The 23,320-nt window shown below is 41.7% G+C and overlaps 3 protein-coding genes across 6 annotated transcripts in view; all 3 read left to right on the top strand.

Moving 5' to 3' along the window:
- Nucleotides 1-4,057, top strand: part of ttll11 (tubulin tyrosine ligase-like family, member 11) — a 28,428-nt gene extending 24,371 nt beyond the window's left edge. For both annotated transcript variants that reach the window (XM_080419609.1, XM_080419610.1), the window contains 3 exons: nt 29-262; nt 780-886; nt 1,960-4,057. In XM_080419609.1, coding sequence (XP_080275735.1) covers nt 29-262; nt 780-886; nt 1,960-2,288 — 670 coding nt within the window. In that variant the 3' untranslated portion in view covers nt 2,289-4,057. The remainder of the gene's footprint in view (nt 1-28; nt 263-779; nt 887-1,959) is intronic.
- A 5,111-nt stretch (nt 4,058-9,168) lies between these two features.
- Nucleotides 9,169-19,403, top strand: LOC308077815 (torsin-1A-like). 3 transcript variants are annotated; one of them, XM_080418764.1, is made up of 5 exons: nt 9,169-9,507; nt 13,674-13,939; nt 15,172-15,347; nt 16,968-17,095; nt 17,581-19,403. In XM_080418764.1, exons 1-5 carry the CDS (start codon nt 9,306-9,308, stop codon nt 17,823-17,825), a joined length of 1,017 nt encoding a protein of 338 aa, XP_080274890.1. In that variant the 5' UTR covers nt 9,169-9,305; the 3' UTR covers nt 17,826-19,403. The 3 variants fall into 3 exon arrangements, with proteins under 3 accessions (XP_080274890.1, XP_080274889.1, XP_080274891.1); XM_080418763.1 differs by lacking the exon at nt 9,169-9,507 and adding an exon at nt 9,976-10,378; XM_080418765.1 differs by lacking the exon at nt 9,169-9,507 and adding an exon at nt 11,364-11,676.
- Nucleotides 19,404-21,506: 2,103 nt separating this feature from the next.
- LOC308078493 (protein SGT1 homolog) lies at nt 21,507-22,478 on the top strand (the record flags this gene model as incomplete). The annotated part of the gene is made up of 1 exon (XM_080419677.1): nt 21,507-22,478. One exon carries the CDS (start codon nt 21,507-21,509, stop codon nt 22,476-22,478), a length of 972 nt encoding a protein of 323 aa, XP_080275803.1.
- Nucleotides 22,479-23,320: the final 842 nt, after the last annotated feature.

The following is a 23,320-nucleotide window of genomic DNA, read 5'->3' as shown; positions in this document are numbered from 1 at the left end:
TCCTTTTCATTTCCTGTGTAAACGACAGATCCCAGCCAGGAGGCAGCTGTGAGCAGGGGGAGGAGAACGTGGGCTCGCCAGAGAAGATGCAGGAGGACTTTGGGACGCTGCCCTCCCTGTGCCTGAAGCAGGTCTACCCCAAATACACCAAGCAGTTCAACTACCTGCGGCTGGTGGAGCGCATCGCGGCCATCTTCCTGCGCTTCCTCGGCGTCAAAGGCAACATGCGCCTGGGCCCCACCGCCTTCCGTACCTTCATCAGGTAAGAATTATTATCTTTGTTTTTTTTAAATGGTATAAACGGTATGTGTACAGAATGCACATTGGGGTTGGGATACTAACGGATTTTAACGATTCCGGTTCCTTAACAATTCCCTCTTAACGATTCCTATATATATATTTTTTTTATATATTATTGTGGCCTTCATTATAAATTTGCTTTAATTATTATTCAATCATACATACAATATTGCGTACATATTGTTGTAGTGGTTTTCAAAGTGAGGTCCTTCAAATTAAAAGGTTTGAGAACCACTATTGTAATTGTAAAGTAGATGTGAAGTCCACATACCAGCTCTAACAGTGTGGTGAAACTTGTTCTGGAAGCTCTCCAAATGTGATGGAACCGATTCCGGTTCCTCAATGTTGGATCCGGTTCCTCCGGTTCCCAACCTTACATTTAATGCAACTGGACCTTTTGAATTATTTCCTGTTTTACCTGTTGTACCTACTAAAGTGAAATGGCTAACTTGGCTGATTGTAAGTGTATTGTGTTGTAGGAACTGTAAGCTAAGCAGCAGCCATTTCTCCATGGCATCGGTGGATATCCTGTACATAGATATCACACGCCGCTGGTCCAGCTCCCTGCCTGACTCTAGAGAAGCAGGTAATAAACACACAAACACATGCTACTCACAAACACCAGCCTTAACCACATGAACCCTAACCCTCCCTATTCTGGGTATGCCAAGACTGCGACAGATTTACAAGCAATCAACACTTGTGAGATGGTACAGGATGTTAGCTTGTAGATCTATTATTTTTAAGCATGCGCCATCACGCAAAGTTACGTGCAGGCCTGGGGTCTAACGCAGGTCCACGTTCCTCCGTGCATAATTTCAACACTTGGAGGTATTGTAATTTTGTTATGTTAGTTTGTGTCCGTCAAAGATACAAACGGTGTTGTCCATTGTAAACTTTGTGCGGGCAGCATAGGCTAATCGCTTTCAGCCACAGTATGTGTGAAGTATTCAATTGACATCTGAAACGAATTTATACTTTGCCGCACAACAGGGTTGCACACTGAAAATAGCCGATCTACAAGTTCACAACAGGTCGCAGACGCGACGCATTTGAGCTTGTAATATAATATAATATATTACTCTTGATACAAAGTAATCAGTATTGTAATATTACTTTTTAAATAAGTAATAAGTATAATATTACTTATTGCCCAACACTGCTTACTTAACTGCCATACTAAAATACCCAAACATTTGGCAAAAATAGCACATCTACCACGAAATCTCCCCAGATAAGATCTGTGTTTCACACTGATAAGTCACCTACCGGTTTTGTCCTGTGAGCCATATGCAGACTTATTATAGTGCTTATGATTTTGAATCATTCATTTGCTGGCAAGAGCAATGTTATTAAGGAAATCTCTGGCTTTCTATTGTCTCGCATAGCCAGGACAATCACAGATCTCTGCCTACTGATACGTCTGGGGAAATCAAAAACAATAGAAAGAATGTTATGAATTGTTTTATGATACATCAACTAGCAGCAGCAAGTGAAAAATGGTTCAGTGCAATATAATGAACAACAATTTCAGAGCAAATCAAATGGTTCTATAATTTCAGTTTGTATCAAATGTGTCATGTTGAAACGGCACACATTTATTTTGTCACGTTTTTTAACTCAACAATTTAACTCTTTTCTTCTCGGCCATCTGTCAAGGTATGGGACTGCAGGCATTCGTGGAAGCCTTCTTCTACCTGGCAGGTCGCAGGTTTAAATCCCAGGCGCTGAGGGATCAGGTCACCTCGCTGCTGGAGGTCTGCGAGGCCCAGCTGACGTCTCAGTTGACCTTCGGAAGCCTGGGCTCGGAGGACAGGCGCTCTCTGAGCTGCAGCAGGGCCCTGTCGCGAGGCAACAGGACTCAGACCTCGGGTCTGACCAACCCCCAGCTTTACTCCCCGTCCTCCCAGCGCAGAGCAGCCAGCCAGGACTACCGGCTGCACCAGAGACTCAGGCCTGCAGTGCTCAGGTCCAACGTGGAGAACTGACTAGAGAGAGGGTGGCCTGCCTCCACCAGCGATCTAACCCCCTCCTCCACCCACTGCTCTAGCCTTGTCCAGAGGGGCAGGGGGATTAGGCCTCCATCTTGGCTCTACGGTTCCCTTAATGGGGATGCCTGTCAAAAGCCACACGAGGGATGGGCTCGGCCACACTGGCTGACCTGCAGGAACTATTATCAGCTTGATTGCTTTTCCTCCAGAGGAGGAATAATGTCCACAGGGACTTGGAACACTTTGCGTCCCTATTCTGGGGCGGACGGACATTCAGCCAAAATTGCTGGTCTACGAGCTCACAAGAGCTTGAAAGAGTTGGTGAGCATTGTACAGTAGATCGGCTATTTTCAGCAGAAGGAATTTGGTGTTGAGGCAAAAAAGGTGCTGACCTAGTATAGAGCCCTGGGGGACCCCGGGCTACAAAGTGTATAGGGTTTAAGTGACAAGGGATGAGGGGGAATCATGTATTGTTTCTTCTCTCCCAGTGGGAGAAATGTCCTGTATAATGGCTGGAAAGTCCTTATTCAGAAAGTCTTATGGATTCTTACCTTCAGGGCAGTGTGCTTCCTTTCATCTTTATCAAGCAATCTCCTGGGACAATCATGATACACACACTAAAATGTACACACACACACACACACACACGCCCACGCAAGCATGGACACACACACAAACTTCAGGGATTACTATAGAAGTTTTAGCGATTGTAAGTTTGACTTGTTTTACTTGCACACACATGCACTTGCACGTACACATTATGCACTTATACTTAAATGTGTGTATGTGTGTATCCTAAATGTGTGTATTATAATGTTTGGAGGATTTATTGCACAATATCTTTTATGAACTATTACATTTAGGGGTGCTCCCATTTCTGATTGCCCGGCCCACTGATCTAAGTCGGACAATTCTCCCTCCAAATGACTCGATCGGCGGTCGCCAAATTAACATTCGAGAACGCCGATCTTTTATGAGCAAGCTGCACTGTTTAAGTGGTATGAAAGTCAATTGGGAATATAGTAAATTATTTAACCATATTTCTGCTAATTCAGTCAGATCCACCATATTGGAATGTCCGGTATGGAGAACCAACCGGAAACTCATGCTATTGACTGGAAGAGCAGAAGCATACCCTACTTATCAAATTTTAAATGAATGGGACAAAAAGCATATCATGATGATTGAAAGAAGACTTTAATCTAGCACGGACTGAAAGCATAAAGTATTTATAACAATGTTTACTTAGGTAACAGAATCAAGTGTAAAGTCTGGTCAAATACCCACTGCAACCAGCAGGAGTGGAAATGGCGACGCCTTCTAATCTAGGCTATTAATTCAGCGTTTTCATAACTTACTTATTAGCTTCATTTTCAAAACGGGATCCTTGCTGCCTGTTTCCAACACAGCGGCTTGAACTAAAATACTCCATGACAATGATGAATGTGTTGTATAGAAATATGACACCAGTCAAATCATATACTGAAATGTGTCTGAAATTTGGAAAAGGCATATCGGACCCCCAACATCCTGATCGGAGCACCCATAATTACACCCCAATTTGCACAGATGTGTGTGTAAGGGAGAGTGAGTATATTTGCAGTATGTCGATATTTTGTTTATGTATGAGTGCATGTACAGTATGCATTTGTTTGTGTTTAGCTCATCAGTTAACCACTTTAACCCCGATGTCCCAATTTTGGGCCCATGTCATTACAGTTGGGGGACAAAATTCAAAGAATTTAAAACAAAATAAATTTCTAAAATTTCTGAATTAAAAACTAATTGGTGAACATGTCACATCACGACACGTGAGCTTGCAAACACGCTACTTTTTCTGTTCATCGTGTAACGTAGTGTTATGGGGCAGTGGTTCTCTTACCGGTGACTGTTGTGTGGAATAGAGTGCTGCAAGGATGATGCCTTTTCTGTTGGCCAACGCAGAAGTTACCTCCGCCATCATCATGCGCCATGGGTTCCCACCGCAGATTTCACGTGGAATTTTTGCAATGGGTTTTGGATAAATAAATGTAAAAAAAAGCTCTGTTGCAAACAAAGGCGTTTTGCATTTTTTTATTTATTTTTTTCTTTTATTTATTTATTTGACAAATTAAGTTGTTTAGTGTATAGTGTTATATAGAGATTGAATGTTCTTACTGTAGGTTTGGAGCTGTAGATGGATATAGGACAAGGGTTTCCAAATATTTCAGGCCGCGACCCCCAAATATAATATTTGAACTGTGGACCCCCCCACCATGACAAGCACTTGGAATTGTAGGCATTACATTTAGTTTTACTCGGTTTCACAGATAAATATTGTGAAAATAGCCGAACTACAAGCTCACAACGGACATTGAGAGCTTGTAGATCGTCTATTTTCACAATGTTTGCCTGTTTCTTTCGTAACATTTGACTATTTGGACAATTTGGCATTAAAAAGGTCTTAAAAGTCATTAAATTGTAACTTTAGAAATGTGCATACCCTGTATACACTTATATTGTATGTTGGTTTGTTGTTGAGTGAGTAAACAATGTTGCACATTAAGCTTGGGAACCATTGATATAGGGGACAGAGTTCTAGCTCAGTAAACAGCCAGTATTTTCTTGGCTCCCATGAGGTCTGTCAGCAAAATACTACATTGTACATGGGGGATGTGGCAATGTGAAACATTTAGCAGAGTATGAGCAAGATGCCTGGCAATGCATGTGACCTGCAGTGAGTATCTGTCCACAAGGGCCCGCAGCAGAGTCGCACATGGTCGCTGCCCAGAAGACTTCATTGTTGCTGTCCTATTGAGGTACACACACACACACACACACTTAAATCCATCTGGAGTGTTAGTTTAAGTAGGCCTAGCGCTGTCCATATAGCAGCCGAATGGCTGCCACGTTAAGGGGTCAGATGGGTGGGCCGCGTACGCTTTTGAGATTTCCAAGTGGGCCCTCATCTAGAAAAGGTTGAGAACACAACCACTGCAGATTGTGCAGAATTGCATTTTGGTGATTATTTGAAAATACTCAAGAGGGCAGTACAGTAATGACAGCGTAAACAGGAAGTACCCGAACCCAGTATGAGTAGGCATATAACCAGTATTATGTATACATTTTTATTCAGACCATATAAGTATATTGAAGGAAGGCAGTGAAATAATTATTTTTAGCCAAAAGATGCCGATGCATAGGTATAGCATGACTCACTGGACAAAAGATGGTGGTGCACTCTATTTATTTATTTTTAAGTTTTTATCCCACGATGCCCACTTTTTCACCCAGTGCCAATAGCGTATGTAATCCTCTCCCTCTGCCAGCCTAGGGAGAGCCCAGAACTGAGCTCATGCCTCCTTTAATGCATGAGGAATGCCATCAAGTGACACTGGTGACATCAACGAAACTCACCTGAGCATGTCCAAACATGCCCAAAACAGAGCATTTCCTGTTTACGGGCTCTTTAAACTCAAAGTCTTGATTTTTTTTTTGTCCTGCTAAACAGTGCTCCAAGTACGGTAATGTCAGTCAGGGTTAGGGTTAGGTCCGCCTGTCCATCTGTCCCAAACAACACCTTAAGAAAAAGCATAGAGTAGAGAGCAGAGCAGAGTAGAATCAATGTTGTTTGGTGGTCAAGGTCAGCATGGTGTGTGTGTGTTAATGTCTGTGTCTGTGTGTGTGGCTGAATTTGATTCCACACTCTTTGGTCCCAGTAGTCTCAGTGAACATGGGAAAGTTCTTAATTGGAAGCATTGGAGGTCCATTGCCTTTTACTTACATACAGTTTTGGTCCAAAATTCTCTAGTTTTAGTTTAGATTTGATTTATAGCTTTCTGAACAGGTTGTCCATCAGTTTGTGTTCTGGTAGCAGGCTGCTGCTTTGCAGTGAGAGGACTCATTAGTCACATTAGCGAGCACACAATGTAACCAAGCGGAAAATGGATCCTTACGGGTCCATATGGTTACATTTACACTCTCTGAGTTAAAGGTGCTTTGATGTTTGATATTTTTGTTTAAAAAATAGTTAAATCTCTATATTCTAATATAGTAATCATTGCTATAGAGTGTTTATTCAGTAACAGGGGTCTCGCAATCTCTCCAGCTCTTAAGTAAACAGAACATGTATACATTTTCAGGTGGGATAACAATTTCATCCAACCCCTGCTGTCTGAGTACTTTTATACCCATATATGGGCATGAAAGGCACACAGACAGACAGACACGGCTATCTCCAAATAGGCCATGGACATTAAATGGACACACACAGACATTGTGGATTTTCAGCTCTGGACATCCACCATCGGCAATACACGCGTGCGCCTACTTTGAAGTCCATCGGTCAGATGGTCCTCGAGTTCTGCAGCAGGGGACAGATACACACAGGCATCCTCATTCTGTGAGGAGAAAAGGCTGTAAATGGGATTTCATTGTTTCCTTATGACAACCTGCATTTCTTTTATCCCTGCCTGCATCCGTCCTAGCCTGCCCTCTACTGGGTGAAAGTGAGACTGCAAGCAATTCCAAGTAAAGGCCTTTTCTTCAGCTCAAAGCCAGCAGTATTTGAGAACATATAAAAGTGCTATATCAATTTCATTTAGTATTATTATTATTATTACAGTAAACTCCTGTATTAATTTATCCATTTGTTACTGTTGACAGATGTAACAATTTGGTTGCATCTATAACTTAAATTAAAGCTGCAATCTGGAACTTATTTGAATTAATTGATATTTAACCAATCCTACTAGTACAACATCTGGGGATGGAGGTGGTCTCCCTGCTCTTCCATTGAGACGTTTAGACCCTGATGCCCGGTAGGACACCTACTAGTTGACAAGTAGTACTGCCTGAAGCTCACAAGCGCAATATCTCCCCAGTCCAAGCAGGGGTGCGTCCCTAGAAGAGCAGTACAAGTTTGATCTCCCACATGGGAGATCAGGCGGGTCCAAATCCCGGGTTAAGACATACGGAAACTTACGGATTGCAGCTTGAGGATTCTACTGTGTGTTTAGGCCAAGAGACACCTGCATAGGGTTGAGATGCAGGACCGGAGCAATCGGAGGAACCGGATCCAACATTGAGGAACATCAATGTCATGTTCCATCACATTTGGAACCGTTTCCAGAACCGGTTTTATCACACTGTCAGTGCTGGTATGTGGACCACCATAACTCTGAGAGTGTACAAATGTGGAACCAAATGGACCCGTGAGGGTAAGAGTAAGAGTAAGAGTTGCAGACCTTTTTAAGGGCCCATTTGGAACCCCCTCAAGTAACCCAGAGTGTCCCTGTACCTAACTTTAAGAACCAGTGAGGTATATTGAATAGTTAGAACTGTAGTCTCCATTGTCTTTGTGTACATCTGACTTAACGCTTGGCACCAGGTCTAAGAAGAAAGAGACTTGGTGTTCCTACGCCTTGACATTGTGTCTGTTTTTTATATGCTTGATGCTTGAGTGGAAATATGTTAGGCCAACGCTTTGTCGTTTCCAGCCGGGGAAAAAAAGCCTCAGTGAACACACGGCCCGTTATACTTTTTTGTTTTACTTTAATTTCATAATGTCATGCTGCTGTAAATGTTATGTTTTTTGTAAAGTACTTTGATAACCTTGTTTTTGCTACACAAATAAAGACGGAAATAATGATGATGATGATTAATAAGAAAAAAATCTCCCAGGTTGTATTCATTCTGTGTGAGAAATCTAGTCTTACAGATGATTGAGGTACATGGGAGAAATGGCACAAGCTCTAACTTTGGTTAGGTTGCTGTTCTCCTATAGGCACACCAGACACGAGACACCCCATACAACACCCCACCAATTACCACCGTTACTGACATCCGGGACAACACTCCACACGTCCCAGACTCTTTTCCCTTCTGGCTCCCAAACTGTGGAACGAACTACCCATTGCAGTTAGAACTGTAGACTCTCTCCCAATCTTCCTCCATAATCTGAAGACTCACCTCTTCAGTCTCCACTTTAGCTTGTAGCACTTGCCCTATAGCCTTGATGACCCTGCAGGCATATGCAAAGGCTAAAATGTAATTTAGATAGCATGTAGACAGATGTCAGATTTGCAGACCTGGCATCCTATGTCTGTAGTTTCAATGTACAGATTACAGATTTGATATATGTTTTTTATATTATACTGTTTAGACTGATGATAGGTTCTTGGTTTACCTATGATCCTAGATTACTATTTCTATGCATATGATGTATTGCCTTGTGTTTTCCCTGCTCACTGTAAATCACTCTGGATTAAGAGATTCTGCTAAATTGTAAATTTGTAATTGATAACAACCAGCTTTAGGTGTAATGGTAATAGCAAACAACAATTTACCCTCCCATCCACATTTCAAACTAATTTGTTGAAATATTGTATGCATTCTGCATGCATTTAGTTTGCACAAATATTATTGTACATACATAACACCAGTGCAATAGTATAGTGTTGCAAAATGTGGGTTAACCCTAACCCAATGTGCACATTTGATATTTTTGGACTTATATTTTTGACAACCTAAAAGCCCATACCTTTACCATTAATAAAACACGCACTGTGTGTGTTATCATTGTGAATACATACTGCGACGGGCTTCATAAATAAATTATTAAAGGGCAGCTTTGTGTTCAACTTTGGACGCTGGCGTCATCGTGGCTTGCCTAGCTGCACATAAGACTGGGATCAATTGAGCTTTGCAGGTTGCATATCCAGTCTGGGGTCTAAGAGCGGATACGGAAACGGTGATCGCATATATGTGTGCGTGAAAAAGCACCGGATACAGTAGGGCGAGCTCTAGACCCGGATCACACTGGTGAATTCAGAATAGAAACGTGACGCTTGGTTTACATTTCAACACAACAACGAACGAGGCGTGTGTGTAGAGACGCAGTGCACAGTTTCACTTCGATCCACTTCCTGGGTCGTTGCTGATTCTGCTTTGGTTGGTTTTTGATCATTTAAACATCAATATCGAATCGGTGCTGTTTGGGTTTTAAGAAGAAGTTGGTGACATCGATGTGAAGAAATGCAGCCTCACAAGCAGCCAGCTGCTTCACTGATGTTAATACTGATGTTACTGGTCAACGTGACCACGGCGTTCCTGGATCCCGTCAGCATCAGCCTGGGCGTCGCGGGGAGCGTGGCGGCGTTCGGCTACCTGGCCAACCACCTATTTCATAGGAATATCGAAGGCTGTAAACCCCAGTGGATCTCTTTGAACAGATCAGGTAAAAAAAAAAAATTAACGGCAGTTATTCCTCTCGTTTGGTTTGTTGAACACGCCCCAGGTACAGTGTTGCCATGTCCGCTTATTATAAGCCACTTTGGGCTTGTTTTTTTTTAAATTATGGTTGAAACCAGTGGTCAACTTCTCAAACATGTTCATGTCAAGGTCAAGGATCTCCAAATTAATATGTATTTGTCCTGGAGGAGGACCCCCCCCTGAGAATATTTAGTTCCAGGGACCTTAATTCATTCAAGATTTGTGTTAAAATCACATTAAAAAAATATTCCACATTTTGCACTTTAAAAAAATATGCGATGCGTTGTGAGCTTGTAGATCTGCTATTTGCAAATAGCTGGTGTCTAAAAGTGTGATCCAGTCGCTTCTTTTGGGCTTGTTTTCATATACCCAGTTGCTTGCTTGTTTCCCTCGCAACATCTGGCAACACGGCCCACTGCCCAGGCAGCGTTGATTTCATGAGAACAACTTCCTGGTTGGTTTCCTGAGTTTAGTTTCCTCTGTTTGTTGTCGATCGTGTTGTTTTGGACCATTGATTCAAACATAAAGGGTGTCTCTGAACTGACACGCAGGAAGAGATCGAATCAGTGCTGCGGGTTTTAACGGGAGTTTTGCGACAATTTAGTGAAATCATTGTGAAATCGTCATTGTTGAAATGCAGCCTCACAACAAGCTGCATCCACTGCTGTTGGTGTTACTGGTCAGCATGACACTGACCACCGCGTTGGAGCCCATCAGCACCAGCATAGCCCTCGGCATGGCAGCCTTCGCCACCAGCTTCTTGGCCACCAACCCCAACATATTCAATTATTTCAGCGAGTGTTGCCAACCGGAGTGGATCTCTATGAACAGATCAGGTAATGACGTTCATGTAAACGGCTGATTGGGCTGAACAAAACCAACGTTTGGTTTGTTGAACACGCCCCGGTTAAGAGTGTGAATCAAATGTAACCAAATGGACCCGCAAGGGTTACAATAATAATTAAAAAAAAGAACCAGTGGTGGAAAAAGTACTCAAATGTTTTACTTAAGTAAAAGTATCAATACTTCAATGTAGAAGTACTCTGTTACAAGTAAAAGTCCTGAATAAAAAATTGACTTGAGTAAAAGTACAAAAGTATCGGTACCAAAATGTACTTAAAGTACCAAAAGTAAAAGTACTAAAATGTTTGAAAATAGCAGATCTACAAGCTCACAACGCGTCGCTTTGCGACGCGTTGTGAGCTTGTAGATCGGCTATTTTCAAATAGCCTAGGTATAAAATAGGGCTAAAGTGGTTAATGTATGTTTTATAATATAATAATTTATATCTGAAAAGTAACTAGTAACTAAAGTTTTCAAATAAAAGTAGTGGAGTAAAAGTACAATATTTGGCTCTGAGAAGTAGTGGAGAAGTAAAATTATAGACAATTAGAAATACTCCAGTAAAGTAAAAAGTACCTCAACATTTTACTTAAGTACAGTACTTGAGTAAATGTACTTAGTTACTTTACGCCACTGAAAATAACACTGTATTTTACTGTCTACCAACGTGACACGTGATACGTGTTCTTATGTTAACAATACGCTGGTTGCGTTCTTGAACGTTAAACATAATTTTCAAAAATAATGATAAATCTATTTCGAACCGCTTTTTTTGCATCCGAGAAGGCGTATTGTTAATGGTGTTGTGCTATGGCGCAATAACAGTCAGTCATTGTACCTGTCCAACCCAAGGAGACGCCATTTCGCAGTGTTTTCGCCCCAAAAACAAATATTTCGAAACGTTTCTGTTTTAATCGAACGCACCAAAATAGTAGGAAATGTCGCGTTTTGATGACGCGAGAGCATGTTACCAGGATGTACGCGCTCCTCTCTTCTGGCTGGCAAACAATCTGTTCCGCATAACAATAACACGGATTATAGCTTTTTATTAGTGTTTCTATTTCATTTGAATCTCATCAATTGTTTTTAATGTCGTAATATTTGACCATGAACACAACGTATAAAGTGTTTTTGATCTCTATAATCTCCATAACGTGCAGTGTGAGTGTAGTGCACGCCATGGAGCCGTTCACCGCGGCGGCGGCTGCTCTGACCGGCCTGGCTGCTCGCACTATCTTCAGCTATTTGCATGAGAGTTGTGATAAAAGATGGATAGCCTTTAATGCAACGGGTGAGGATATGTGTGGTGGTGGTGTCGTCGTTGATTGAAGGATCTCTGACTTGTCATGTTGTGTTAAAGTTAACTAGGAAGAAGAAACGAGCTTGGGCTACTCTCAAAAGTATGTTTATTTATTTGCAAGGAGGCCCATTTCAATGTAACACTAATCTGCAAAACCCCAAGTGTTGAAGGCTTGAAGCTGTAATCTGGAATTTATTTTATGTTATTTTTAATTTATCTGTAGCTAAAGTGTGTCAATACAATTCTAACTAGTAGCCTACATCTGTATAATAATAATAATAATAATAATAATAAACTTTATTTATATAGCACATTTCATGACATAAATGCAGCTCAAAGTGCTTTACAGAGCAAGAAAAGCAAAAAACAGAGCAAAAAAATAAAATATAGAACAATAGCAAGGAACAGTGGCAACCAGAGCAAAAAACAAGAAAATAAATAATATAAAACAATTGCAAAGAACAGTGGCAGAAAAATCATGGCTAAAACTAAGAGGCAGTGAGTATAGTAGATTGTATGTTAAAGGTAGGGTAAGTGATATTTTTTGGTTAAAACAAAAAGTATTTTGTTAAAAGGTTAAAGCACTATATTGTGGTAGTAACCATTGCTATAGAGTGTTTGTTCAGTAACAGGGGCCTCCCCGTCTCTCCAGCTCTTTAATAAACAGAAAATACATTTTTTGGTAGGTGACAATATTTCAGCCAATCAGAAGAGAGTACCCATTTATCAGCTTAATTTTTATAGTGTTCCAGTTCCAATTTTGCCTGCTCATTTCTTTGTGTCATCACTTCCAATTTCACTTGTTTAATCTGTATCCTGACTGAGTTCTCTATCCTTATTGGATAAAATTGGAAATGAAACTGAAACGAAAATGCATTTTCTGTTTTATAAAGAGCTGGAGAGACATGGAGACTCCTGTTACTGATCAAACACTCTATAGCAATGAGTACTATCAGAATATAGAGCTATTTAACACTTATTTTAACCAAAGAAAATCACTTACCCTACCTTTAATGCGTGGGTGGTTGGAGGTGGCCTCCCCCCACTCTTTCATTGAGAAATGTAGAACCTGTTGTTGTGTCGAGTAGGTTTGATCTCTCATATGGGATACTTCAGTTCAAATCCTGCATAGGACACTAAACTTATCCGATTGCAGCTTTAATCTAACCTAGAGTGTAATACAGGGTTACAAATGGATACATTTAATACTGAGGAAATGTTACTGTGTAATTAGATTATCTCTTTAAATAGGGCCTGCCTGTGGGAAGACCCGGTAACCGAATGGTTAGGGCGATGAGGGCACGTACTACGTGGGCTCTGATGTAGGGATGGGATGATAATCATTATTATCGTGATAAAAAAACACTCACAATAGTATCGCAGAGATTTTAATTTATCTTGAAATTGTCCTCCGTCATACACTGGGATGAATTAGCTTTTGGTGAGCTGCAAGTTCAGTACCACTTAAACCCTCTACACTTGATAAAATGCACCTGTAAAGAGCATTTGATGCGCTCTTATTTCACTACACAAATCGATTCGCCAAAAATAGCAGATCTACAAGCTCGCAACACGTTTCGTTGCAGCGCGTTGTGAGCTTGTAGATGGGCCATTTTTATCCCCCCAGAATAGGGATGCTTTTAAGTTTTAAACATATTTTGATGATCACGATAATATCGTTAATCGCAATTATTTTTGCCACAAGAATCGTGACATGTAATTTTCATATTGTCGCATCCCTACTCTAATGCCTGACAGCAAGTCTTCGGTCCACCTCACTCCCATAGTTCTCTCTCAGTTTCCTGTCTGAAAAAGGCAGAAAAGGCCCCAAAAATATAAAAAGAAAAGAAAAATGGGGCCTGTGTCCCTTTGTCAAAGCATTAGTATCCGATCAGCGAGTCTTGAAATGGCATATCTTATTGGAGGTGTGCATACATTACCACACAAACATAATATGTAATCATGTTGTTATACTTTGCATTCATTAGGTCTGGAGGCTGACCTGGAGCGCAAGCTGTTTGGGCAGCACGTAGCAACGCGCATCATCGTGAAAGCGGTGTCTGGATTCATGAACAACAACAACCCCAAGAAGCCCCTGGTCCTCTCTCTCCATGGCTGGACCGGTACAGGGAAGAACTTTGTCAGCCAGCTCATAGCGGAGAACATCTACAAAGAGGGCATGGACAGCAAATTTGTCCATATCTTCACAGCTGAACTTCACTTCCCTCATGCAAATCAAATTGACTCCTACAAGGTAAGCCAACGTCTATCAATAAATCCTCCTGTTAATGTTTAGGGCTGTTACGGTTATGAAATCTTACATTTGACGATTAATTGTCACTCAAATAATTGATTTAATTGTGTTTCTGTCGTTGAACATTGGAATATTGTGAATAAAAAGTACATTTCTGTGTGGTTTTTAGGCTTCGTAAACAAAGGTTGCACAGGGCAAATATGACAAATAACTTAAATATACAATGAAAAGACTGACATATTTAACAACTTAATACTTTTAAAAAAAGTGTTAATTTAACCCTGAGAGAGCAAAAACATATTAAACAAGGTAAACGACAAAGATTCAAACAACATTAAAAGCTAGAGAAAAGAAGTGAGTTTTGAGGTGAGATTTAAAAACCCCACTGAGCAGTTCTAATGGGGATAGGAGGGGTAGGCTGTTCCAGAGCGTGGGGGAGACCTCCAGGAGCGACTTGTCAGTGGACCTCAGAGCCCTAACTGTGGAGTAAGGTTCAACAGGTTCCGTGAGATAAGGAGGAGCCAGCCCATGTAAAGATTTCAAAACAAATAAAAGACATGACCATTTTAGGGATGCCAGGCTGAAAGTGATTAAAATGTTTAGGGTATAGAATTTGCTTCTGTATTGGGAAATGAGTGCACGCAAAGAAATAAATATAGTAGATATATATTGTATAGATTAAAAAAACTTTTTGTGGAGAGGAAAGGAACTGGTTGGAATAGCGGTTCCTTCCACGCGCTACGTCCTACCGGGGAAACTTCCCCCTGTCAGGTGATAAGAAGCGGCTTGCTAACTCCTCATGCATTGAAGGAAGCATGAGCTCAGTTCGGGGCTCTCCCCAGGCTGGTAGAGGGAGAGTAGTGCCCAGGATTACATGCTTAGCCAATTGGCACTGGGTGAAAAATGGGTTACAAAATCGTGGGATAAAAATACAACTTTTTGTATAGTTTATATTGCCAATATTAGTTTACATTATGTTTTGTAAGCTCGTTCTTGACCATCGGCGACGAGCGCCCTCTTGTGGATATAACGGTACTGAACAGTCCTAACATTACACATGCATTATTAATTTGTGCATAATTTTCTATGCAAAATCTAATAATCAAATATAATAGTCACAAAATCGCACACCTTGGCTTGTCTCACGGCACACTGTTTTGGAACCAATGTTCTAACCACACAGATGGAATAGTTTTTATCGTTCTACATTTGTCTGTTGTTTATCCCCCCAGTCTCAGTTGCAGCACTGGATTAGAGGCAACGTCACCGACTGTGCAAGATCCATGTTCATCTTTGATGAGATGGACAAGATGCATCCTGGCCTGATTGACAGCATTAAGCCCTTCCTGGACTACTATGATAAACTGGATGGAGTCTCATATCGGAAAGCTATATTTATCTTCCTCAGGTAAAGACGAAACTCATCAGTTTCAACAACAATTATTTCTTACCTTGGGAAGGAACGGGTTGAAGGGACACAAACCAAGCAAGCAAAACGAAGTTTTTGGAGAGATGGGAATGTAAATTGGAATTAAAGTAATGGCTAGCTTTTTATGTCATGTTATCTACCTGATAATCCCCCAAAACTGTGATATTATTTTACATATTCACATTTAAATCAAGAATGGTTTATTTGTCACTTACTCATACAGGTACAAGCAGTGAATTGTTGGTGGGACGTGTTCGCAGAAGCGTTGCTAATGTAGCGACCGAACAGTGAAGCGCCCACGGCTTACAAGTCCGTCCAACAACCCCCTGTGCCAAGAAAGCTAGCTCACTCAGTGGAGCGAGCTGTGGCCAGATATGGGGACACTACACTCTCCCCACGGTTCAAATCCAAGAACGCCCTTGCGCTTCACTCCAGTCACTTTCGAGTTCCCTCACGTGAGCAACGCGCCACTTCTGACACCAGTGTAACGACTGAACAGTGCAGCACCCCGAGCCGGGATCGAACTCGGAAGTCCACGGCTCACAAATCTGGCCAACGACCCCCTGCGCCAAGAAAGCTAGCTCAGTTGTGGCCAGATATGGGGACACTACACTAACATAACAGTACAATGTATGTACAATGTACATGTAGGCGTTAGAACAATGATGCCAGTGGTTTGTGTTTGGTTTGTGTCTCCAAACAGTCTAGCTTACAGTAGGTTTCTTTTGAAGATATTTTTTGGGCGCTTTTCTGCCTTTATTGATAGTATATAGTAGAGAATGACAGGAAACGGGGAGAAGGAGACAGGGAGTGACACGCAGCAAAGGTCATCGGGAACGTGAATCGAACCCACGACGCGCTGTCAGGCATTAGAGCCTATATGTGGTATCAGTAGTTTAACTAAAGCTCCCTTTATTTGCCTCGTCTGGACCCAAAATAGTCTTTCAATGGTCTTGGAAATACCTCATTTTGTTATTGATCATATGAATCCTAGCGTCCGTATTCTGGCCGTGTCATAATAGGCGAACATTTTCGGCAAAGAGATTTGGTGTTGAGGGGAAAAAAGGTGGGGACCAAGTATAGACCCTTGCAGGATCCCAGTCAACTAAGTATATACGGTTAAGTGGTTAAGAGAGTGGGAAAGCCTTCCTCAGCTTTAATTCCAGTGTATGGTTGTCTTTTCTCATTCTTTCATGTACTAGTACCAATCCTTCAAACCTGGCCTAGTTACTATCACCAATACATTTTCTTTGTAATTATGCAAACAATCAATTAGAAATACTGTATAATGTTTCAGAAGTAACAGCATCCATCCATCCTTCCTCCTATTTCTTTATCCAGTGTGCAACATTATATTATGTTTATTCTCAGCTCAGTGAAGTACTCGGCACAGCTGAAATAAATCTAATTTAGCCCAGAGTAGTCCAATAGTAAATATTGATTCCCCCCCCCCCTGGCGTGAAGATAATAACGTGCTCTTATTAATTAGTTGAAACTGTTGTTACTTGAATGTGTTGTGTACTGATTTTGTGAATTGTGAACTCTGCAGGTGTTAATACAAAGTTTTAATGTATGGTTTTAATATTTTGTTTGCAATAGTAATGCTGGAGGGGACAGCATCATACAGACAACTCTGGATTTCTGGAGATCAGGACGAGACAGGGAGGAGATTGAACTGAAAGACCTGGAAATGACTCTTTCTCTGGCTGTGTTCAACAACAAGCAAAGTGAGTACTGTACAGTGTGCTTTCATACCTTACTTAAATGCCTCTACAATTAGAGGTACATTGTCATTAAAACTTTTATTTGATTGACCACATGAACCCTAGCATCCCCATTCTGGGCATGTAATAATAGGCTAACTATTTTTTGGCAAAGATAGTCGTTGTATAGGGGACATGGGGCGCCAATGGCCTGGTGGTTAAAGTGCATACATATAGGCTCTAATGCAGTCTGACAGCGAGTCGTGGGTTAGATTCCCGAGCCTGTGATCTTTGCTGCATGTCACTCGCCGTGTCTCTCTCCCTGTTTCCTTTAACTCTTCCACTGTACTATTCAATAACGGCAGAAAATCCCCAAAAATATCTTTTGAAAAAGGAGGGGACCAAGTATAGACCCCTGGGGGACAGATTAAGCGCTTAAATAAAAAAATATTCAGACAGCTTTTTTCTCAATGTTCCTTTTTTCTTTCTTTTTCAACTTCATGGTGTAGGTGGGCTATGGCATACCAACTTGATAGACAAGAACCTGGTGGACTTCTTCGTACCCTTTCTCCCTCTGGAATACAAACATGTTATCCTGTGTACTATGGCTGAGATGGCTGCCAAGGGCCTGGTACCAGACCAAGACGTGGCCGACAAGGTGGCCAGAGACCTCGTCTACTTCCCTAAGTCAGAGAGAGTCTTCTCCGTCAAAGGCTGCAAGACAATAGAGAGCAAGCTAGACTATTACCTATAACTTTCGGCATCGGACGGATGCTACTACCGTATTACAGACTGTGTTGCACTTTCTTTGAAAAAAAAGGAGGCGAGGAAGTCAAATTGACTGAACTCTGAAGAGTCTCTTTCGAGACTTCTGTCTACTCCTCGACGGTGTGGATGACATCCAGGCTTTCTCCGATGTCGGTTCTCCGCTTACACTGAATGAGCGAGCTTCTGAAACACTTACAGGGGGTAATTGGATAAAGAGGTAATACGATATGAAGGCTGTACTTTGTAACCGATTAAGGTGCTTTCCCTGTGTCCGTTGGTGTACAAAAATGACCTTTAATTGTATAGAACCTTTTTAAAGTTATAGTTGCTAAACAACCGAATGCAAACAGTGGCGGAACGCGAGTTAGATGGTCAAATTGAAAGATTTCTGTATTATCTGTCTGATAATCTTGAAGACATTTTCCTATTTTTTCAGGAACTGCTGCAGTTCAAAAATGGGTTGGGGTGTTCTGCCATTGAAAATATGGCATGTGACTACTGTGCAGTTGTGGTGCACTACTTGTGTATTTTTTATGTCTGGAAATGGATTTTGTAAACCCTATATTTTTGTCAAGCTGTTTTTAATGTGCAATATTTCACTTTGACCGAACCTTTAAACATTTTTGCATAGCTCCCCTCACAAGGTTTCTAATGTGAGCAATGTCCTGATCTAAATGCTTTGGGCCAGTAGGATCACAGAGCTAAAGTCAGAAGAAAGCTTGTCGGCTATCATCAATAGGTTATCAAGTACAACACTGAAGCATTGGAAATTCAGAAAAGTGCCAAGTCTTATTCAGGGCTATTGAAGACCGATTTAAAGCAGGCTTATGTAATTAAATAATTGTATGTCCTCTAATGAATTAAGATTCTGCATGGAATGTCGAGTTCAGATCTGGCTGATGGGGCGACACAAAAAAAGAAAAAACAGGCTGATTTTGATCAACAACCTATCAGCCTGAAAGAAAAAGAATTGAATCAATTCAGTATTGCTTGCTGAAATCTTCTAATCGTGAGAAATTGCTCTTTACCATGAGGAAACAGTGATTCACATAATGTAGCATCCTATTTAGTAGTTGTTGTTATATTATAGAAAATTCTTATCTAGCAAATCAAGTTGTAAAATATATGTTAGGTTTATTTTGTAAACTCAAATTTACTTTAAATGTATTTTCTGCATACATTGGTGGGTCTTAAAGGGCAGCTTTGCTGATTTTGCATCCAAACCCTATTTTAATGAAGTTGAGGTGACATTTTTGTGTTTTGATATTAAGACAGACTCCAACATCATATTTATTATGTCCTCATCTTCATTAAAATAGGATCTGGGTGCAAAACGACAAAGTTGCCCTTAAAGGATGCAAATCTGTAGGTTGACTTGACTGTGAATTTATGGAGGTCTGTATGCCAGAATGTAAATATCACCCAAAGTGAAATATTGTTTACATCCACAAGCGTATTATCAACAGTCCAGAATGAACACCAGAATGTTAACATTTTATTCATTAAGTCTTAATTTGTTTAATGAAAACTGTTCCTAAACAAAATATCAAAAGAGTTTCCATTACATTGTTTTGTTGTGCTGAAATTTCTTCCACAAGTGAGTTTTACATTTCTTCAGCGACAGCCTTTGAAACGGGTGCTCGGTGAGCTAAGTACCTAATTTTGGAACAAACTTTATTCACATTCTGCTACAATGGTTTTTATGTCGGTGACAGGATTTCATGGGTTCTCAGTTCAAGCCGAGACGGATTGGAATTTGAAAATCGTCGCTGTCGGGTAGAAGCAGCCTTGTATGTACAAAACTGTTCCTTTTTTTTATTATTATAAAATATACAAAAATTTGGTTAAAATAGTTGATCTACGATCTTGTAGATAAGCTATTTTCACTGCTTTTGTGAGACATTCTTGTATGATGAAGTAGGACATTAATTTGCGAAAAGCGCATTAAAAGAAATATGGAGATACAAGGTTTCTGCCTGATGGCAACGATCTGTTCAGTGTGCCTTGCTGTAGCTACAGTCACTGATCACATACCACAAGAAAATCTGACTTGCCTGTATTTTGTGGGTGATATTACCACTTGATGGTGAACTGAAGATAGACACCTTTCACAAAAACCATTAGAAGCAAATATAGTTTTCTTTGCCATACAATTTGTTTTTCTCTTGGTGGAAGGATTTAGAAGTCAAGTGAAGAGAAATAATTGTTGCAAAGGAATGCCAAGCCAAGAAAGTAAGTCTTCTTTGTCACTTACCCAAAACCCACAAATGGAGTTCAAATAAACGCTTTGAAACTTCTCGATGCAATTGTTTTGGACATAAGCTCATTTACTCGTCACATTAGACAAGCAAGGCATCGCAAATCTTGCAATCTGTGTCTTTTATAAAGTTCTATGTGACCCCTAGTCATTAAGAGGGGAATTATGATAAGCTTTTAAATTTAAAAACAAGCCCCCTGTCCAAACAGTAAGCTGTGGAATGCACATATTCACCAGTAATTTCTCAGGGAAACTTCCATACATTTTTGTCAGGCCATGTACGTATATAATGGAAATGGTTTGTCATTGTCTATCAATCTCACGATCTTAGGTAACCTGGAAAAATATTATTTGGGTACACCAAAAACCATTTGGATGATCTTCAAGATGATCTATGAGCATTAAAAAAAAAAAAAAAAAATCCCGCTGAATGTTGCGCCTATCATGACATGCCCAGAATAGGGACGCTAGGATTCACATGGTTACAGGGATAGTTAACCCCCAAAATGACTCGATCAGTGACCCCATGGAGACTTCATTTCATGGATATGTTTTTGTTTTTGTCGCATTCTTAAGCCAATAATTTGATGACCGGCGGCGGTTCCGGTAGGAGACCCAAAGAGTCTCCTTTGTGTCTCCTACCGGAACCGCTGCCTACCGGTCCGCTGGTCATCAAATTATTGGCTTAGGAATGCGACAAAAACTCCCAAAATATCCATGAATTCAAGTCTCCATGGGGTGACTAATCGATTGGGTGAGCTATCCCTTAGGCATAACATCCACAAATGAAGCCATGCGCAAACGGCAATATTCCAAATTCTCTTCACTAATATTTAATGCACTGTTTCTCAACTTCTGGTCCGGGGACCACCAGGGGTCCAAATGGACCATTACGGATGGGTCTGTATTTCTGAGAGTTAAATTGACAGAGGATTTTACAGTGTATATTGGGGTCCCAGAGAAGAAAAAAAGTTATCAAATATGGGTCCATGGCCTAATGCAAATCAAACTGGGAATCCTTAAAATGTTTAAGGTTGAGAACCATTGATTTAATGCAAATTGAAAACATGTCTCCTAGGGCAGCTGCTAGCAGTAGGCGTACAATGCCCAAATAAGGACACGCCTGCACAAATCGACATTGCTTGCCCAAGGGTTAAGTTGTGTGTGACGTCAAACCAGAGCCATTGAAAGATAAGAGTTGTGACACGTGGTTCATCTAGCTCTCAGTAGGTTCCAATCTAGTCTGAACTCAGCCTCGTTTGAACGTTGGCTGCATTGTTTTGAAGGTCCTTCCATACATGTCTGTTTCTGAGGTGCCGTTTTAACATCTCACCGCTGGTCTCCTCATCTAGAACGATCTTGGTACTCTGAAACACTCCGTTTTCACTGAAACACTCCCAAAATAAGCACATGGCCACCGAACGCAGTTTCCCCGACAGCTTAGTCGACGAGGACCCTCAGAAGGCTCTGGAGGAGCTCGACGAGGCCTTGCAGGGGGACTCCGCCAACGCCGTGTGGTTCTGCCAGCGCGCCTACGCCCACATACTGCTGAAGAACTACAGCTGTGCCGTTGGCGACGCCCAGAAGGCCCTGCAGCTGAACCCCAGCCTTCCCGCTGCCTTCATGCGGACAGGACTGGCAGAGTACCACCTGACCCGCTACCAGTCTGCACACGCAGCCTTTACCCAGGGGCACCAGCTGGACGTGTCCAACAAGTCCTTTGAGGTCTGGATGAAACGATGTGAGGAGATGATGGGGAAGCAGCAGAGCCAGAACGGTGAGGTCAGCGGGACACCATGTGTGAAATATGACTGGTACCAGACAGAGTCCCAAGTCGTCATCACGTTCATGGTGAAAAACGTACCCAAGGACGGGGTCCGCGTCGACTTCTCGGAGAGAGCGCTGTCCGCCGCGGTGCGGCTGCCATCGGGCGACAGTTCCAGCCTCACCCTGCAGCTCCTCCACCCGATCGCGCCTCAACAGAGCACCTTCAAGATCCTCCCCACGAAGGTGGAGCTCAGGATGAAGAAGACGGAAGTGGTCAGGTGGGAGAAGCTGGAAAGAGGAGCGGCACAGCAGGAGGAGTCGGTCGGACGCCGCTCTCCCGGCCAGTATCCGTCGTCGTCTCACAGCGCCAGGGACTGGGACAAGGTGGTGGGGGAGATCAGCGAGGAGGAGAAGCAGGAGAAGCTGGAGGGAGACGCGGCGCTCAACAAGCTCTTTCAGCAGATCTACTCGGACGGCTCCGACGAGGTCAAGCGTGCCATGAACAAGTCCTTTACGGAGTCACGCGGTACGGTCCTGAGCACCAACTGGACGGACATAGGACAAAGAACAGTGGAAATGATCCCGCCTGATGATGTCGAGTTCAAGAAGTACTGAACAACTCTCTTTCCATCTATCTGCCTCTCCTCTCTCTCTCTCTCTCCCCCATACACACCATGGCACAAAAGGCAGGTAGAGCTGCTACCAGCAATGTACGATGTAGGTCTGCCAGGCTACTCTGTTTAAACTATGATGATACTGTCGGTCTTCAACAGCGTACCCTCAAACAGCATGCCGCAAAGCGGTGTGCTGAGCCACACTGGTGTGTCGTGATACAAGTCTAGTTGTGCCTTGGGATGTTGTGACAACCACCTATTATTCCGATACATATATTTGTATAACTACGGTATACAAATTTAAATCAACTGTGCACACTCATTTCCCAATAGAGGCTAATTCTATACCCGAAAGACATTTATATTTTAAACATTTTCACCCTTGTGTCCTGTGTCATGTCATTGCCTGGGTGCAACCTCCAACCTCCTCAAGAACAGTCCCCCGTGGGTCGTCTTCCGTCATGTACAGAAAAACACAATCATCTCTTTGTTTTTTACCGATGTTTTTGGACAGTGTTTCCCAAGCAGTGGGTTGGACCCATTTGTGGGTTGCGGAACAATTATTATGGGTCGTGAGCAAATATCTTTTCATTTAATTTTTGTTTTTAATCATTATTTCCAAAACATAAAACAATATATTTAAAAGATCACACTTTTTCACGAATTTAATACTGTACATAAAACACTTTTTTTTCCAAAAGTATTTAATAAAAAAAAAAGAAAATAGCAGCTTTGCAAGAACAATTCTCTTTTGGGTCACGAGCTAATAAGTTTGGGACACACACGCACACATGCATGCATGCACACATGCATGCGCGCGTGCACACACACACACACACACAC

The sequence above is a fragment of the Gymnoscopelus braueri genome (genome assembly GCF_963280865.1).
Source record: "Gymnoscopelus braueri genome assembly, chromosome: 22".
NCBI classification, from domain to species: Eukaryota; Metazoa; Chordata; class Actinopteri; order Myctophiformes; family Myctophidae; genus Gymnoscopelus; species Gymnoscopelus braueri.
The sequence above is the reverse complement of the archived record's forward strand: the minus strand, read 5'-3'. Positions and strand labels throughout refer to the sequence as shown.

Excerpts from the sequence above, each read along its gene's own strand:
- LOC308077815 (XM_080418764.1), top strand. The coding sequence starts at position 9,306 with ATGCAGCCTCACAAGCAGCCAGCTGCTTCACTGATGTTAATACTGATG. Across the intron at positions 9,508-13,673 it reads GATCTCTTTGAACAGATCAG|GTCTGGAGGCTGACCTGGAG; the intron begins GTAAAAAAAAAA and ends TGCATTCATTAG. Across the intron at positions 15,348-16,967 it reads GCTATATTTATCTTCCTCAG|TAATGCTGGAGGGGACAGCA; the intron begins GTAAAGACGAAA and ends TGTTTGCAATAG.